This window comes from Silurus aristotelis (genome assembly GCF_946808225.1).
Source record: "Silurus aristotelis genome assembly, chromosome: 5".
Classification (NCBI taxonomy): domain Eukaryota; kingdom Metazoa; phylum Chordata; class Actinopteri; order Siluriformes; family Siluridae; genus Silurus; species Silurus aristotelis.
Window position 1 is genome coordinate 35,628,779 of NC_139578.1, and position 20,468 is coordinate 35,649,246.

Consider the following 20,468-nt stretch of genomic DNA (forward strand, 5'->3'; position numbering starts at 1 on the left):
GATAATATATATATATACACACAAACCATACTAATACACACACACACAACACGCTAATACACACACCATGATAATATATATACACACACACACAACACGCTAATACACACACACACACACACACACAACACGCTAATACACACACACACACAACACGCTAATACACACACCATGATAATATATATAGACACACACACAACACGCTAATACACACACAATGATGATATATATACACACAAACCATACTAATACACACACACACAACACGCTAATACACACACCAGGATAATATATATATATACACACAAACCATACTAATACACACACACACAACACGCTAATACACACACCATGATAATATATATACACACACACACACAACAAGCTAATACACACACCATGATAATATATATACACACAAACCATACTAATACACACACACACAACACGCTAATACACACACCAGGATAATATATATACACACAAACCATACTAATACACACACACACAACACGCTAATACACACACCATGATAATATATATACACACAAACCATACTAATACACACACACACAACACGCTAATACACACACCAGGATAATATATATATACACACAAACCATACTAATACACACACACAACACGCTAATACACACACCATGATAATATATAGACACACACACAACACGCTAATACACACTCACACAACACGCTAATACACACACCATGATAATATATATATATATATATATATATATATATATATATATATATATATATATATATATATATATATACGCACACACACAACACGCTAATACACACACACAACACGCTAATACACACACCATGATCATATATATATATACACACAAACCATACTAATACACACACAAACAACATGCTAATACACACCATGATAATATATATATACACACAAACCATACTAATACACACACACAACACGCTAATACACACACACACAACACGCTAATACACACACCATGATCATATATATACACACAAACCATACTAATACACACACACACAACACGCTAATACACACACCAGGATAATATATATATACACACAAACCATACTAATACACACACACAACACGCTAATACACACACCAGGATAATATATATATACACACAAACCATACTAATACACACACACAACACGCTAATACACACACACACAACACGCTAATACACACACCAGGATAATATATATATACACACAAACCATACTAATACACACACACACAACACGCTAATACACACACACACAACACGCTAATACACACACCATGATAATATATAGACACACACAACACGCTAATACACACACACACAACACGCTAATACACACACCATGATAATATATATACACACAAACCATACTAATACACACACAAACAACATGCTAATACACACCATGATAATATATATATATACACACAAACCATACTAATACACACACACAACACGCTAATACACACACCATGATAATATATATATAAACACAAACCATACTAATACACACCCACACAACACGCTAATACACAAACCATGATTATATATATATATATATATATACACACACAAACCATACTAATACACACACCATGATAATATATATATATATACACACAAACCATACTAACACACACAACACGCTAATACACACACCATGATAATATATATACACACAAACCATACTAATACACACCCACACAACACACTAATATACACACACCATGATAATATATATATATATATATATATATACACACACACACACATCACGCTAATACACACCACGCTAATACACACACCGTGATAATATATATACACACAAACCATACTAATACACACCCACACAACACACTAATATACACACACCATGATAATATATACACACACACACACACACACACACATCACGCTAATACACACCACGCTAATACACACAACGTGATAATATATATACACACAAACCATACTAATACACACCCACACAACACACAACACCTGTACACTACGCTCATACACACCTGTACACTACGCTCATACACACCTGTACACTACGCTCATACACACCTGTACACTACGCTCATACACACCTGTACACTACGCTCATACACACATGTACACTACGCTAATACACACCTGTATACTACGCTCATACACACCTGTACACTACGCTAATACACACATGTATACTACGCTAATACACACCTGTACACTACGCTAATACACACATGTATACTACGCTAATACACACATGTACACTACGCTAATACACACCTGTATACTACGCTCATACACACCTGTACACTACGCTAATACACACATGTATACTACGCTAATACACACCTGTACACTACGCTAATACACACATGTACACTACGCTCATACACACCTGTACACTACGCTCATACACACATGTATACTACGCTCATACACACCTGTACACTACACCAATACACACATGTATACTATGCTAATACACACCTGTACACTAATACACACCTGTACGCTCGTACACACCTGTACACTTATACACACATGTATACTACGCTCATACACACCTGTACACTACGCTCATACACACATGTACACTACGCTAATACACACCTGTACACTACGCTAATACACACATGTTTACTACGCTAATACACACCTGTACACTACGCTCATACACACATGTACACTACACTAATACACACCTGTACACTACGCTCATACACACCTGTACACTACGCTCATACACACCTGTACACTACGCTCATACACACCTGTACACAAAGCTCATACACACCTGTACACTACGCTCATACACACCTGTACACTACGCTCATACACACCTGTACACTACACCAATGCACACCTGTATACTAGGCTCATACACACCTGTACACTACGCTCATACAAACCTGTACACTACGCCAATACACACATGTATACTATGCTAATACACACCTGTACACTCATACACACCTGTACACTACACTAATACACACCTGTACGCTCATACACACCTGTACACTACGCTCATACACACCTGTACACTCATACACACCTGTACACTACGCTCATACACACCTGTACGCTCATACACACCTGTACACTCATACACACCTGTACTCTAATACACACCTGTACGCTTATACACACCTGTACACTACACCAATACACACATGTATACTATGCTAATACACACCTGTACACTACGCTCATACACACCTGTACACTAATACACACCTGTACACTACACTAATACACACCTGTACGCTCATACACACCTGTTCACTATGCTAATACACACCTGTACACTACGCTCATACACACCTGTACTCTAATACACACCTGTACAGTAATACACACCTGTACACTACATTAATACACACCTGTACACAACGCTAATACACACCTGTACACAACGCTAATACACACCTGTATACTACGCTAATACACACCTGTACACTACGCTAATACACACCTGTACACTACGCTTATACACACCTGTATACTACGCTAATACACACCTGTACATTAATACACACCTGTACACTATGCTTATACACACCTGTATACTACGCTAATACACACCTGTACATTAATACACATCTGTACACTATGCTCATACACACCTGTACACAACACTAATTCACACCTGTACACAACGCTTATACACACCTGTACACTACACTAATACACACCTGTACACTACGCTCATACACACCTGTACACTACACCAATGCACACATGTATACTACGCTAATACACACCTGTACATTAATACACACCTGTACACTACGCTAATACACACCTGTACAGTAATACACACCTGTACACTATGCTCATACACACATGTATACTACGCTCATACACACCTGTACACTACGCTAATACACACCTGTACACTACGCTCATACACACCTGTACACTACGCTCATACACACATGTATACTACGCTAATACACACCTGTACACTACGCTCATACACACATGTACACTACGCTCATACACACATGTATACTACGCTAATACACACCTGTACACTACGCTCATACACACCTGTACACTACGCTCATACACACATGTATACTACGCTAATACACACCTGTACACTACGCTCATACACACATGTATACTACGCTAATACACACCTGTACACTACGCTAATACACACCTGTACACTACGCTCATACACACCTGTACACTACGCTCATACACACATGTATACTACGCTAATACACACCTGTACACTACGCTCATACACACATGTATACTACGCTAATACACACCTGTACACTACGCTCATACACACATGTATACTACGCTAATACACACCTGTACACTACGCTCATACACACATGTATACTACGCTCATACACACCTGTACAGTAATACACACCTGTACACTACACTCATACACACGTATACTACGCTCATACACACCTGTACACTAATACACACCTGTACACTACGCTCATACACACCTGTACACAAAGCTAATACACACCTGTACACTACGCTCATACACACCTGTACACAAAGCTAATACACACCTGTACACTACACCAATGCACACATGTATACTACGCTAATACACACCTGTACATTAATACACACCTGTACACTACGCTAATTCACACATGTACACTACGCTCATACACACCTGTACACTACGCTCATACACACATGTATACTACGCTAATACACACCTGTACACTACGCTAATACACACATGTATACTACGCTCATACACACCTGTACACTACGCTCATACACACATGTATACTACGCTCATACACACCTGTACACTACACCAATACACACATGTATACTACGCTAATACACACCTGTACACTAATACACACCTGTACGCTCGTACACACCTGTACACTCATACACACATGTATACTACGCTCATACACACATGTACACTACGCTAATACACACCTGTACACTACGCTAATACACACATGTTTACTACGCTAATACACACCTGTACACTACGCTCATACACACATGTACACTACACTAATACACACCTGTACACTACGCTCATACACACCTGTACACTACGCTCATACACACCTGTACACTACGCTCATACACACCTGTACACTACGCTCATACACACCTGTACACTACGCTCATACACACCTGTACACTACGCTCATACACACCTGTACACTACACCAATGCACACCTGTACACTACGCTCATACACACCTGTACACTACACCAATGCACACCTGTATACTAGGCTCATACACACCTGTATACTAGGCTCATACACACCTGTACACTACGCTCATACAAACCTGTACACTACGCCAATACACACATGTATACTATGCTAATACACACCTGTACACTCATACACACCTGTACACTACACTAATACACACCTGTACGCTCATACACACCTGTACACTACGCTCATACACACCTGTACGCTCATACACACCTGTACACTACGCTCATACACACCTGTACGCTCATACACACCTGTACACTCATACACACCTGTACTCTAATACACACCTGTACGCTTATACACACCTGTACACTACACCAATACACACATGTATACTATGCTAATACACACCTGTACACTACGCTCATACACACCTGTACACTAATACACACCTGTACACTACACTAATACACACCTGTACGCTCATACACACCTGTTCACTATGCTAATACACACCTGTACACTACGCTCATACACACCTGTACTCTAATACACACCTGTACAGTAATACACACCTGTACACTACATTAATACACACCTGTACACTATGCTAATACACACCTGTACACAACGCTAATACACACCTGTACACAACGCTAATACACACCTGTATACTACGCTAATACACACCTGTACACTACGCTAATACACACCTGTACACTACGCTTATACACACCTGTATACTACGCTAATACACACCTGTACATTAATACACACCTGTACACTACGCTTATACACACCTGTATACTACGCTAATACACACCTGTACATTAATACACATCTGTACACTATGCTCATACACACCTGTACACAACACTAATTCACACCTGTACACAACGCTTATACACACCTGTACACTACGCTCATACACACCTGTACACTACACCAATGCACACATGTATACTACGCTAATACACACCTGTACATTAATACACACCTGTACACTACGCTAATACACACCTGTACAGTAATACACACCTGTACACTACGCTCATACACACATGTATACTACGCTCATACACACCTGTACACTACGCTAATACACACCTGTACACTACGCTCATACACACATGTATACTACGCTAATACACACCTGTACACTACGCTCATACACACATGTATACTACGCTAATACACACCTGTACACTACGCTCATACACACATGTATACTACGCTAATACACACCTGTACAGTAATACACACCTGTACACTACACTCATACACACGTATACTACGCTCATACACACCTGTACACTACGCTCATACACACCTGTACACTAATACACACCTGTACACTACGCTCATACACACCTGTACACAAAGCTAATACACACCTGTACACTACGCTCATACACACCTGTACACAAAGCTAATACACACCTGTACACTACACCAATGCACACATGTATACTACGCTAATACACACCTGTACATTAATACACACCTGTACACTACGCTAATACACACCTGTACAGTAATACACATCTGTACACTACGCTCATACACACCTGTACACTACGCTAATACACACCTGTACATTAATACACATCTGTACACTACGCTCATACACACCTGTACACTACGCTAATACACACCTGTACAGTAATACACATCTGTACACTACGCTCATACACACCTGTACACTACGCTAATACACACCTGTACAGTAATACACATCTGTACACTACGCTCATACACACCTGTACACTACGCTAATACACACCTGTACATTAATACACATCTGTACACTACGCTAATACACACCTGTACATTAATACACATCTGTACACTACGCTCATACACACCTGTACACTACGCTAATACACACCTGTACATTAATACACATCTGTACACTACGCTCATACACACCTGTACACTACGCTAATACACACCTGTACAGTAATACACACCTGTACACTACGCTAATACACACCTGTACAGTAATACACACCTGTACACTACGCTAATACACACCTGTACACTAATACACACCTGTACACTACGCTAATACACACCTGTACACTAATACACACCTGTACACTACGCTAATACACACCTGTACACTACGCTCATACACACCTGTACACTACGCTCATACACACCTGTACACTACGCTCATACACACCTGTACACTACGCTCATACACACCTGTACACTACGCTCATACACACCTGTACACTACGCTAATACACACCTGTACACTACGCTCATACACACCTGTACACTAATACACACCTGTACACTAATACACACCTGTACACTACGCTCATACACACCTGTATGATCTTTTTCCAGATAATGAAGTGGATGAGGAGTCTGAGGAGGATGAGGACTACGTCCCCTCTGAGGACTGGAAAAAAGTAAACGTCCCCCCAGTTTAATCTGTTCTACTCTGTGGTGTGGTGTGAGTGAAGTTTAATTATGTAGTGTGTGTGTGTAAAACAGGAGATTATGGTGGGGTCGATGTATCAGGCAGAAACTCCTGTAGGACTCAGTAAATATAAAGAGAACGAGCGAGGTGAACTTCTCTCACACAGACACACCTCACCTGAACACACACAGACATTATCAGGGTTCAGTGTAGGTTTCATGACGTTCTTCTGTTGGTGTTTAGTGTATGAGAACGACGATCAGCTGCTGTGGAACCCAGAGTTCCTCTCCGAGCACACGGTGGTGGAGTTTCTAACAGAGGCATGTAAACGCACCGGGGACGAGACCGGGGTCGACGCCATACCTGAGGGATCACACATCAAAGATAACGAGCAGGTAAACACACATCAAAGATAACGAGCAGGTAAACACACGTCAAACAGAACGAGCAGGTAAACACACGTCAATGATAACCAGCAGGTAAACACACGTCAATGATAACCAGCAGGTAAACACACGTCAAAGATAACGAGCAGGTAAACACACGTCAAAGATAACGAGCAGGTAAACACACGTCAAAGATAACCAGCAGGTAAACACACGTCAAAGATAACCAGCAGGTAAACACACGTCAATGATAACCAGCAGGTAAACACACGTCAATGATAACCAGCAGGTAAACACACGTCAATGATAACCAGCAGGTAAACACACGTCAGAGATAACCAGCAGGTAAACACACGTCAGAGATAACCAGCAGGTAAACACACGTCAATGATAACCAGCAGGTAAACACACGTCAAAGATAACCAGCAGGTAAACACACGTCAAAGATAACCAGCAGGTAAACACACGTCAAAGATAACCAGCAGGTAAACACACGTCAATGATAACCAGCAGGTAAACACACGTCAATGATAACCAGCAGGTAAACACACGTCAAAGATAACCAGCAGGTAAACACACGTCAATGATAACCAGCAGGTAAACACACGTCAATGATAACCAGCAGGTAAACACACGTCAATGATAACCAGCAGGTAAACACACGTCAAAGATAACCAGCAGGTAAACACACGTCAATGATAACCAGCAGGTAAACACACGTCAATGATAACCAGCAGGTAAACACACGTCAAAGATAACCAGCAGGTAAACACACGTCAATGATAACCAGCAGGTAAACACACGTCAATGATAACCAGCAGGTAAACACACGTCAATGATAACCAGCAGGTAAACACACGTCAAAGATAACCAGCAGGTAAACACACGTCAAAGATAACCAGCAGGTAAACACACGTCAAAGATAACCAGCAGGTAAACACACGTCAAAGATAACCAGCAGGTAAACACACGTCAAAGATAACCAGCAGGTAAACACACGTCAATGATAACCAGCAGGTAAACACACGTCAATGATAACCAGCAGGTAAACACACGTCAATGATAACCAGCAGGTAAACACACGTCAAAGATAACCAGCAGGTAAACACACGTCAATGATAACCAGCAGGTAAACACACGTCAAAGATAACCAGCAGGTAAACACACGTCAAAGATAACCAGCAGGTAAACACACGTCAAAGATAACCAGCAGGTAAACACACGTCAATGATAACCAGCAGGTAAACACACGTCAATGATAACCAGCAGGTAAACACACGTCAATGATAACCAGCAGGTAAACACACGTCAATGATAACCAGCAGGTAAACACACGTCAAAGATAACCAGCAGGTAAACACACGTCAAAGATAACCAGCAGGTAAACACACGTCAAAGATAACCAGCAGGTAAACACACGTCAAAGATAACCAGCAGGTAAACACACGTCAATGATAACCAGCAGGTAAACACACGTCAATGATAACCAGCAGGTAAACACACGTCAAACAGAACGAGCAGGTAAACACACGTCAATGATAACCAGCAGGTAAACACACGTCAAACAGAACGAGCAGGTAAACACACGTCAATGATAACCAGCAGGTAAACACACGTCAATGATAACCAGCAGGTAAACACACGTCAAAGATAACCAGCAGGTAAACACACGTCAATGATAACCAGCAGGTAAACACACGTCAAACAGAACGAGCAGGTAAACACACGTCAATGATAACGAGCAGGTAAACACACGTCAAAGATAACCAGCAGGTAAACACACGTCAAAGATAACCAGCAGGTAAACACACGTCAATGATAACCAGCAGGTAAACACACGTCAATGATAACCAGCAGGTAAACACACGTCAATGATAACCAGCAGGTAAACACACGTCAATGATAACCAGCAGGTAAACACACGTCAAAGATAACCAGCAGGTAAACACACGTCAATGATAACCAGCAGGTAAACACACGTCAAAGATAACCAGCAGGTAAACACACGTCAAAGATAACCAGCAGGTAAACACACGTCAATGATAACCAGCAGGTAAACACACGTCAAAGATAACCAGCAGGTAAACACACGTCAATGATAACCAGCAGGTAAACACACGTCAATGATAACCAGCAGGTAAACACACGTCAAAGATAACCAGCAGGTAAACACACGTCAAAGATAACCAGCAGGTAAACACACGTCAAAGATAACCAGCAGGTAAACACACGTCAAAGATAACCAGCAGGTAAACACACGTCAAAGATAACCAGCAGGTAAACACACGTCAATGATAACCAGCAGGTAAACACACGTCAAAGATAACCAGCAGGTAAACACACGTCAATGATAACCAGCAGGTAAACACACGTCAAAGATAACCAGCAGGTAAACACACGTCAAAGATAACCAGCAGGTAAACACACGTCAAACAGAACGAGCAGGTAAACACACGTCAATGATAACCAGCAGGTAAACACACGTCAAAGATAACCAGCAGGTAAACACACGTCAATGATAACCAGCAGGTAAACACACGTCAAACAGAACGAGCAGGTAAACACACGTCAATGATAACGAGCAGGTAATGTGTGTGTGTGTGTGTGTGTGTGTGTGTGTGTGTGTGTGTGTGTGTGTGTTACAGGCGCTGTATGAACTAGTAAAATGTGACTTTGACCCAGAAGAAGCTCTGAGAAGACTAAGGTTTAATGTTAAAGCAGCCCGAGGTGAGAGAGGAAATGCTACACCAATGCTAACGCAGAGAAAGTTGAAGCTAACGCTAGCGTTTATCTGCATTATCATGGCTACGGCTGTACTGTTGTGTGATGGTTTCTCCTCCTCCACAGATGAGCTCTCTGTGTGGACGGAGGAGGAGTGTAGACATTTTGAACAAGGCCTAAAGGCTTATGGGAAAGATTTTCACCTCATCCAAGCCAACAAGGTAAACCTCTGCATTTGGTGTTCATGCTGCTGATGATGATGATGATGATGGTACTGATGGTGGTGACCATGATGGTGACCACGGTGATGTTGACGATGATGCTGATGGTGGTGACCATGGTGATGATGGTGCTGATGGTGATGCTGATGCAGTACCCTGTTGCAGGTCCGGACACGCTCGGTGGGAGAGTGCGTGGCCTTCTATTACATGTGGAAGAAGTCCGAGCGGTACGACTTTTTTGCTCAGCAAACGCGACTCGGCAAGAGGAAGTACAACCTTCACCCGGGAGTCACGTACGCCTGACCTTTCTCCCAGTTATATGTAGCTCTCACTGACCAATCACAATCATTATTACACTAATGTAATCTCATTGTTGCTATGGTTACATCTATCAGTGATTAAAAGTGCTGAATTCAGCCCAGCCAATCAGAAGCACATATTCTGTGATCAGGTGATTCTAAGCAGACATGCACTGATGGACGTGTTGTTTTAGGGATTATATGGATCGGCTGTTAGATGAGACCGAGAGCACGGCGTCGAGTCGAGCGGCGACGCCCCCTAACACCATCGGCCAATCGGAGAAGGAGGACGGCTCCGCCCACAACGGTAAGGTCCGAACCCGTTTTATTTGTTATGTAATGCGGCGTTTCAGCTCGTTAATACTGAGGATGATGCCTGTGCTGCAGGTTTGAGTGTTCACGGCTCGGTTCCCAACGCAGATGTGGAGACCAAACACGAGAACCCGCACTCGCCCCGCGATTCTAACGGCTGCGAGCGCAACGGATCGCTAAAGCGTCTGCAAGACGGCCAGAGTGCAGAACGGACGAGTAAAAAATGCAGGACAGAATCGGACCCCCACGTCCACGCCGAAACGGACTCTTCCGAGGTGAAAGAGAACTGACCCGCCGAGGCCGGACACATCCGGACCTTTCCGTCCACGTGAAACAGACTCTTCCGGCCTCACGGAACACTCGATGCAGGAGACATGAACTCCTCGCGTCTGGTGGTGTGAAGAACACTGACCTGCCGGGGGAGCAGAAACCAAAGGCCATACCAAACCCAAATCATGCATGGGGTGAGGTTTATTTTATAGATCCTGACGCTAGGATTCTGTCCCGATCCCAAAGTGGGCGTGGACGAGATGCTCGTTAGCGCCCCCTGGTTTTACACACATCATGTCTATTGTATTTGTAGCGGAATTCACCTGATTATTTTTTTACCGTTGAGATATATTTATATTTTGTAAGTGAAACACTCGTGCAGGTGAGCGAGCAGACACCCGAAGAGAGACGGGGCAGGTGTGTGTGTGTGTGTGTGTGTGTGTGTGTGTGTCTCTCACGCCGGCGCTCCACAGCGTTTCTACAGATTTGTACAGAAATCACACTTTTGATAACGGCTCTCTTCCTGAACTCTCACCTGCCTTTTCTTTACAGTTTGATTATTTTTGCGCTGCACAAAAAAAGACCTGGAGATGAAAATGAAATGAATCTCATTCTCCTGACTCCTGTGTAGCTTTCTTCTGTTTGATGATGTTTTATCCCCAGCGTGATGTTTCCACCACAGTGTCGGTGTGGATCTTCATCTTCTGCTCAGTGACATCGTCTCTTACGACCATGTGCTGAATCTGAACCCAAATCTGGTCTATTTGTTTAGATATCACAAGAGAGAGAATCTAATCCCAAACTTACTCTGTGACCAAAAGTATTGGGACACCTGACTCTTCACCCATATGTGCTTCTTCTCCAAACTGTTACACAAAGTTGTACATCTATGGAGACCCAAAACCTGTTCCAGCATCACAATGCCCAAAGCCAGCTCCATGAAGATCTGATTTTTATGGGTTAGAGTGGAAGACCTCCTGCTATAAACCCTAATGAACACAGTCAGGTTGAACGTGAACACTGAGTGCTCCCCACGCCTCCTCCCCTTCTCACCTACATCAGTACCTGATCTCCACAAAATTTAGTAGAACATCTTCCCAGAAGAGTGGAGCTCATTAGAACAGCAGTGTGGAATGGGAGGTGAAAACAGCACATAGCAATCTTGTGTTCAGGTGTCCACAAACTTTTGGCCATACAGTGTAGTTCCTGCATGAAATGAACAGATCTGCCTGTTGATGTTGGAGACATGGTTCTGATGGCAGTACTAACACTAATGGCAGTAATTACTGGTATGGTTCCTGATCTTGGTCCAAGTCAACCGCAGCAAACTTCTAAACCCTCAGCTCAAAAAAAAATAAAATCCACCCCAATATGAGCACTGCCCAGGTGAGAACAGGAACCTGCAGAGGATCCAGCATCAGAGCTCACAGCACCAGTCACATCACTGGAAATAAAACCCGAACCACACACCATACACACAAAATATATCCTGTTAATGACATGCAAAAAAAACACCACACTGAAAAGCAAAACTACACACCTGAAAAGGGGGGCGGGGTTCATCCTGAGTTTCTTTTTTTTGTGGGTTTTTTATTTTAATTTTTATATATATATATATATATATATATATATATGTGTGTGTGTGTGTTATACAAACATTTAAAATCACTAAGAAAATTGTAATAGTGAAATTGTGGTTCAGTGGTGAGAGTAGGGAGCAGGTGGAGAAGAGCTTGGCAAGGTGGAACTGCATTAAGGATCAACTCTGAGCCCTTTCCTGTTTGCAGTGGTGATGGACAGGTTCAAGGAAGAGGTCAGACAAGAGTCTCTGTGGACTATGATGTTTGTGGATGATATTGTGATTTGTGGTGAGAGTAGGGAGCAGGTGGAGAAGATCCTGGAGAGGTGGAGGTACATGCTGAAGAGAAGGGGAATAAAAGTCAGTAGAAGTAAGACAGTACATGGGGGGGGCACGCTGTTGCAGGTAGTGTATTTATTCTGGTATTTACTGCTCTTTTTTGGGAGGGGGAGGAGGATGAGGGCACCTTGAATACCCCTCAGTCAATGTGCAGTTGCCCCCTGAGGGAGTGTGTTTAAGGATGTAGCGTCTGATGTGGACGTCCCCGGAGTGTGTCATGGTTAGTAATCAGAGGATTCTCACCTCCTGTAAGGCTGATGAGGATCAGACTCGTGTCAGACTCCATGCTTCCTGCCAAACGCAGCCCTGTGCCTCGTTCTAGTCATGCACAGACTTTATCATCATCATCATCATCATATCAATATCAATACAGAACACAACCATCAAACACTTTCACACTGACATTCACAGTGTATACGTGCAGAAACTCACAGGATGGAATTTTGGGTTATGATCAACATGCACAGATCAGAGCTGTAGTAAACACTGCCAAGAGTTGAGTTTTAGCTACACCCATTCCCATAGTCCTGTTAAGTGTCAACACTGAGCCATTCAGCGCTCAATTACAGCTCCACTAATAAATCCATTTCCAGGAGTGGTTTCATTTGCTAATGAATAACAGGAGTAGATTGAACATCATCTATCCAGCTGTGTATATTATTCAGGCTTTGGAAAAAAAAAAAACCATATGTACATAAATATAGGAGGAAAGACATCAAAAGTGTTCTTCAACCCCAATTTAAACAAGTTACTGTCAAAAAGATAAAACCAGAATTCAAGGATTTACAAATTTCATAAATCCACATTTTATTTGCAATAGAACATAGTAAATATATCACATGATTAAATGGAGGAAATGTACCATTTAAGGTCAAATAAAAAAAGGTAATTTGATGTGATGGAAAACAAACGTCTGGAAAAAGTAAATGTTATTAAATGAAACAGTGGGAGAAATATTTGGTAACTAATGAGGTTCTTTGGCAGCAGGTCAGTGAGATGTTTGGGTATAAATACTGTATCTTAGAGACGCAGAGTCATGGTTCAGAAGACCAACCTGAAAAAACACTGAGCAGCAGCCTCACTTTCTGTTTGGCCTCCTCACTTTGGAACGTTACACTCAAATTGTTAAATAAACAAGAAAAAAAAAACTTCTGGATTTGGTAGAATATAATTTGCTTTTTTATTGATTGTAAAAAAAGAAAGGATTCATTACTTTGTTCAGAAAAGACTGAAAATGTACACTTTACTCATAATTGCACTTTACATCCAGGGCAAGTGTGCAGCAAACTTTATTCAAAAGGAAACGTCTCCTGCACTGCACACAAACCCGTGGCCTGCTTTTACCTTCTCCCCTGCTATGGGAATAATAAAATGAAACACCACTCCCTGCTCACTGACAGACTCACATCTCAGAACAACAACCAGATCTAACAGTAGCCGTGAAAAGGATGAAGACTGATGTCTCACTAGCAGTAGATCCACAATGAGATCTTTTTCAGTGGTGGATTGGGTGGGTGAGATCACCTGGTTTCCAGTGGGAGAACTGACAAGACATGGAGTGATGTCACATCAGTAAGCAGAACTGAATCCAAATTAAACTTATGGATGACAATAAAGGTCTAAACCCTCAGGAGCCCAATTCAGAGAAATGTGTAGAAGGTGTGTATGAAGCTCCATCACTCTTCTCACTATGAGGACAGTAAAGACTGATGTATTTAATGAAACAGGTTAGCTGTAATTTCACTCTGCTGTGCTTTTACACACACAGCAACATTTCTTTTAGCTGCATAACATTATAATGTATAGTGTCTTTAATTATAAACCCAGCCATTAGGGGGGCACAAGCCAGTGCACTCTTAGTGCCGGTCCCAAGCCCGGGTAAATGGGGAGGGTTGTGTTAGGAAGGGCATCCAGCGTAAAACATGTGCCAAATCAAATATGCGGATCACAAATGAGAATTTCATACCGGATCGGTCGAGGCCCGGGTTAACAACGACCGACACAGGTATAGTTAGCCGACAGGGTACCGGTGGAAATTGGGCTACTGTTGGCCGAAGGAGGAGAAGGAGAGGAGGAAGGCGTCTACAGAGACGGCAGGAAAAGAAGCAGTGTAGGAGAGTAGAGGTTCGGGTTGGTACTTTAAATGTTGGTACTATGACGGGTAAAGGGAGAGAGGGAGCTGATATGATGGAGAGGAGAAAGGTAGATATGCTGTGTGTTCAGGAGACCAAGTGGAAAGGGAGTAAGGCCAGGAAAGAGGTGCCGGATGATTGGGCAACTACTGCAGGAGTGATGAGGGAGGCAGCTAGAAAAGTACTTGGTGTGACATCTGGAAATAGAAAGCAAGACAAGGAGACGTGGTGGTGGAATGAGGAAGTGCAGGAGAGCATAAGGAGAAAGAGGTTGGCAAAACAGAGGTGGGATCGACAGAGTGATGAGAAAAGTAGGCAGGAGTACAAGGAGATGCGGCAGCAGGTAAAAAGGGATGTGGCGAAAGCCAAGGAAAAGGCATATGAGGAGCTTTATAAGAGGTTGGACACTAAGGAAGGAGAAAAGGATTTGTAGCGATTGGCCAAGCAGAGGAACCGAGCTGGGAAGGATGTACTGCAAGTTAGAGCAATAAAGGATGGAGAGGGAAATGTGTTGACTAGTGAGGAGAGTGTGTTGAGAAGATGGAGGGAGTATTTTGAGCAGCTGATGAATGAGGAAAATCAGAGAGAGAGAAGGTTGGAGGATGTGGAGTTGGTGAAGCAGGATGTAGATAGGATTAGTAAGAAGGAAGTGAGAGCAGCGATTAAGAGGATGAAGAGTGGAAAGTCGGTTGGACCAGATGACATACCGGTAGAAGCGTGGAGATGTTTAGGAGAGATGCAGTGGAGTTTTTAACCAGATTGTTTAACAGGATTCTGGAAGGGGAGAAGATGCCTGAGGAATGGAGAAGGAGTGTTCTGGTACCGATCTTTAAACATAAGGGAGATGTGCAGACCTGCAGTAACTACAGGGGAATAAAGTTGATCAGTCACACCATGAAGTTATGGGAAAGAGTTGGGGAAGCCAGGCTGAGAGAAGAGGTGACCATCTGTGAGCAACAGTATGGTTTCATGCCGAGGAAGAGCACCACAGATGCCTTATTTGCTTTGAGAATGTTGATGGAGAAGTATAGAGAAGGACAGAAGGAGCTGCATTGTGTGTTTGTGGATTTAGAGAAAGCGTACGACAGGGTGCCGAGAGAGGAGTTGTGGTATTGTCTGAGGAAGTCAGGTGTGTCAGAGAAGTATGTGAGGGTGTTGCAGGACATGTATGAGGACAGTGTGACGGCAGTGAAGTGTGCAGTAGGTACGACAGACTGGTTCAGGGTGAAGGTTGGACTGCATCAAGGATCGGCCCTGAGCCCTTTCCTGTTTGCAGTGGTGATGGACAGGTTGATGGACGAGGTCAGACAGGAGTCTCCCTGGACTATGATGTTTGCGGATGATATTGTGATTTGTGGTGAGAGTGGAGAGCAGGTTGAGAAGAGCCTGGAGAGGTGGAGATATGCGCTGGAGTGAAGGGGAATGAAAGTCAGTAAGACAGAGTACATGTGTGTGAATGAGAGGGAGGGCAGTGGAGGGGTGCGGTTGCAGGGAGAAGAGGTGGAGAAGGTGGAGGAGTTCAGGTACCTGGGGTCAACAGTGCAGAGTAATGGAGAGTGTGTTAGGGAAGTGAAGAAAAGAGTGCAGGCAGGGTGGAGTGGGTGGAGAAGAGTGACAGGAGTGATTTGTGATAGTAGGGTATCTGCAAGAATGAAAGGGAAAGTTTATAGGACTGTGGTGAGACCTGCGATGTTGTATGGATTAGAGACAGTGGCATTAAGTAAAAGACAGGAGGTGGAGCTGGAGGTAGCAGAGCTGAAGATGTTGAGGTTTTCGTTGGGAGTGACGACGATGGACAAGATTAGAAATGAGTTTATTAGAGGGACAGCACATGTAGGATGTTTTGGTGACAAGGTGAGGGAGGTGAGATTGAGATGGTTTGGACATGTGCAGAGAAGGGACATGAATTATATTGGTAGAAAAATGCTGAAGATGGAGCCACCAGGTAGGAGGAAAAGAGGAAGGCCAAGGAGGAGGTTCATGGATGTGGTGAGGGAAGACATGCAGGTAGTTGGTGTGAAAGAGGCAGATGTAGAGGACAGGGGGGGTATGGAGACGGATGATCCGCTGTGGCGACCCCTAATGGGAGCAGCCGAAAGAAGAAGAAGAGGAGTGTCTTTAATCATAATGATTCCAGCCCACTGTAACTGGTCCATACTGAATATAGACAGATTGTACTAAAAAAACTGAGGTCAGTGATGAGAATCTTCAGTGCTGCTTAAAGACCAATTTAAAGTCATATATTATAAGGATGTAGATGTTGTACGTATCTTATGGCTATAATTACACCAGGAGTTTATGGTTCTTTGTTCTGAGAGTTTGATAAATTGTGCACAATGACGTGAATTAAAGTGTTTAATAAATGTATTTAGGTTAATATTTATACATGAATTGGAGCACAGAAATGTCTCCAAATGTGTGAAAGCTGAAGCAGAGACGAGCTTCTCAAAGCTGAACCTAATCAATGGGGAAGGCGTCGGGTCAATGGTGTGGGTCACCCAGGGGGCGCCATTCAAATGATGGACCCAATCTACTGATCACCAACATACAGTAGTGAAGAAACTCCAGACTCAAACTCACCACAACACACGTGACCTCATTTACTCCATTATTTTGATGTATGAACTTTTTTAATAATAAAATTGAAAACATCAGGCAGGAAATCCAGATGGTTAATATAAATCCAATCTATTTTATAAATAACCCTGTAGACAGCAGTGTCATTATAACAGACCATCAATTACAAAGTTTTACTCCTATTCATGAGAATGACTTCATTTCATTAATTTCCTCATCAAAATCATCAACCTGCATCTCGATCCCTCGCCTACAAGTTTCTTTAAACAGATCATTCCAGAGGGAATTGAACCTGTTTTAAAAATAATAAACTCCTCCATTAGCACTGGTTTTGTACCTAAATCCTTCAAACTGCAGTATCAACCTCCTAATTAAGAAACCTGACCTTCACCCTGTCAGCTGTCCAACTACAGTCCAATATCAAACCTCCTCTTTATCTCCAAGATTCTAGAAAAGCTTGTAGCACAGCAGTTTTGCTCACATCTACTGAGGAAGAACATTTTTGAAATGTATCAGTCAGGATTTCGGCCTCATCATAGCACAGAGACGGCGCTAGTTAAGGTGGTAAATGACTGTTATTGGCCTCTGATCAGGGTTTTGTCTCTTTACTTGTTTTGCTCGACCTCAGTGCAGCTTTTCACACCAAGGACATTTGTAAAGGACATTAGACAGTGGATGCTTGATAACTTTCTTCTGCTCAACTCAGATAAGACAAAAGAACTTTTACTAGGACCACATGCAGCTAGAAGTAAACTTTCAGATTCTGTAGCATCTCTGGATGGTGTTTCTGTCTCAGTGTGTACAGCAGTCAAAGACCTCGGTGTGATTATTGACTCGAGTCTTTCCTTTGAGTCTCACGTGAATAATATCACCAGGATCGCCTTCTTTCACCTTAGAAATATTGCTAAAATTAGGAATATGATGTCGTTACAGGATGCAGAAAAACTAGTAGATGCTTTTGTAACATCTAGATTAGACTACTGTAACGCTTTACTGTCTGGGTGTTGGAGTAAGTGCAGAAATAAGCTTCAGTTAGTTCAGAATGCAGCAGCAAGAGTCCTCACTAGATCTAGAAAATATGACCACATCACCCCTGTTTTAATCATCTACACTGCTCCCAATTACATCTCACACTGATTATAAAATACTACTACTGACGTATAAAGCACTTAACGCTCTCACGCCGCAGTATCTGAGTGAACTTCTGTACCAGGATGATCCTCCACACCTACTTAGATCAAAAGGTGCAGGCTATTTGTTGGTACCTCAAATAATGAAGACTCCAGCAGGGGGCAGATGTTTCTCTTATAAACCCCACAGTTATGGAACAACCTTCCAATCAGTGTTCGGGACTCAGACACAGTCTCAGTGTTCAAGTCGAGGCTGAACACATTTATTTAGTGGAGTGTTTAGTCAGTAGATGTTTGTGAGGTAAAGGAGCAGATCTGGAGGGATCATGGATATGGAGTGTTTGGTGAACTGGGATATTTGGATGCTGTCGTCTCCTCACTCTCACACGTTCACTCAGGTTTGTTGATGGTGGTGTGGTGGGTCGTCTCTTATCCCAGAGATCCTCATGTCTGTGTTTCCTTCTGCTTCTCCCTTTTAGTTCAGAGTCCAAACTGCACAGTGACATTAACTTTCATACAACAATCAGGAGACTTAATAAACCATATCCTTCTTCACCCCTCCTCTCTCTCTCTCTCTCTCTCTCTCTCTCTCTCTCTCTCGTTAAACATGCTTCTGAGGTTCCAGTGATCACTGTTCCTGCTGCTCTCCCCTCCATGGATCTTCCCACTTTGTCCTGTTCTGCCTCTGGATGATGTTCTCTTCGTTTGAAAGGCCAATCTTTGCACTCTGGGACAGTTTCTCATCAACACCTTGGGTGGTTCCATGAAATTCTGGAGTAAGAACAGGAGCTTTGAGGATGGATTTGGACTGTTTTTAATATCAACAGTCTGCTACACTGACTCAGGACTACAGT

The 20,468-nt window shown here is 42.7% G+C and overlaps 1 protein-coding gene across 1 annotated transcript in view; it reads left to right on the plus strand.

The window, feature by feature from the left end:
* mier1b (mesoderm induction early response 1b, transcriptional regulator) overlaps window positions 1-12,477 on the plus strand; it is a 44,447-nt gene extending 31,970 nt beyond the window's left edge. The window contains exons 6-13 of the mRNA XM_083541090.1: window positions 7,573-7,637; window positions 7,723-7,795; window positions 7,892-8,043; window positions 10,680-10,761; window positions 10,882-10,976; window positions 11,142-11,269; window positions 11,470-11,582; window positions 11,663-12,477. Coding sequence (XP_083397216.1) covers window positions 7,573-7,637; window positions 7,723-7,795; window positions 7,892-8,043; window positions 10,680-10,761; window positions 10,882-10,976; window positions 11,142-11,269; window positions 11,470-11,582; window positions 11,663-11,877 — 923 coding nt within the window. The 3' untranslated portion in view covers window positions 11,878-12,477. The remainder of the gene's footprint in view (window positions 1-7,572; window positions 7,638-7,722; window positions 7,796-7,891; window positions 8,044-10,679; window positions 10,762-10,881; window positions 10,977-11,141; window positions 11,270-11,469; window positions 11,583-11,662) is intronic.
* The last annotated feature ends 7,991 nt before the right edge of the window (window positions 12,478-20,468 follow it).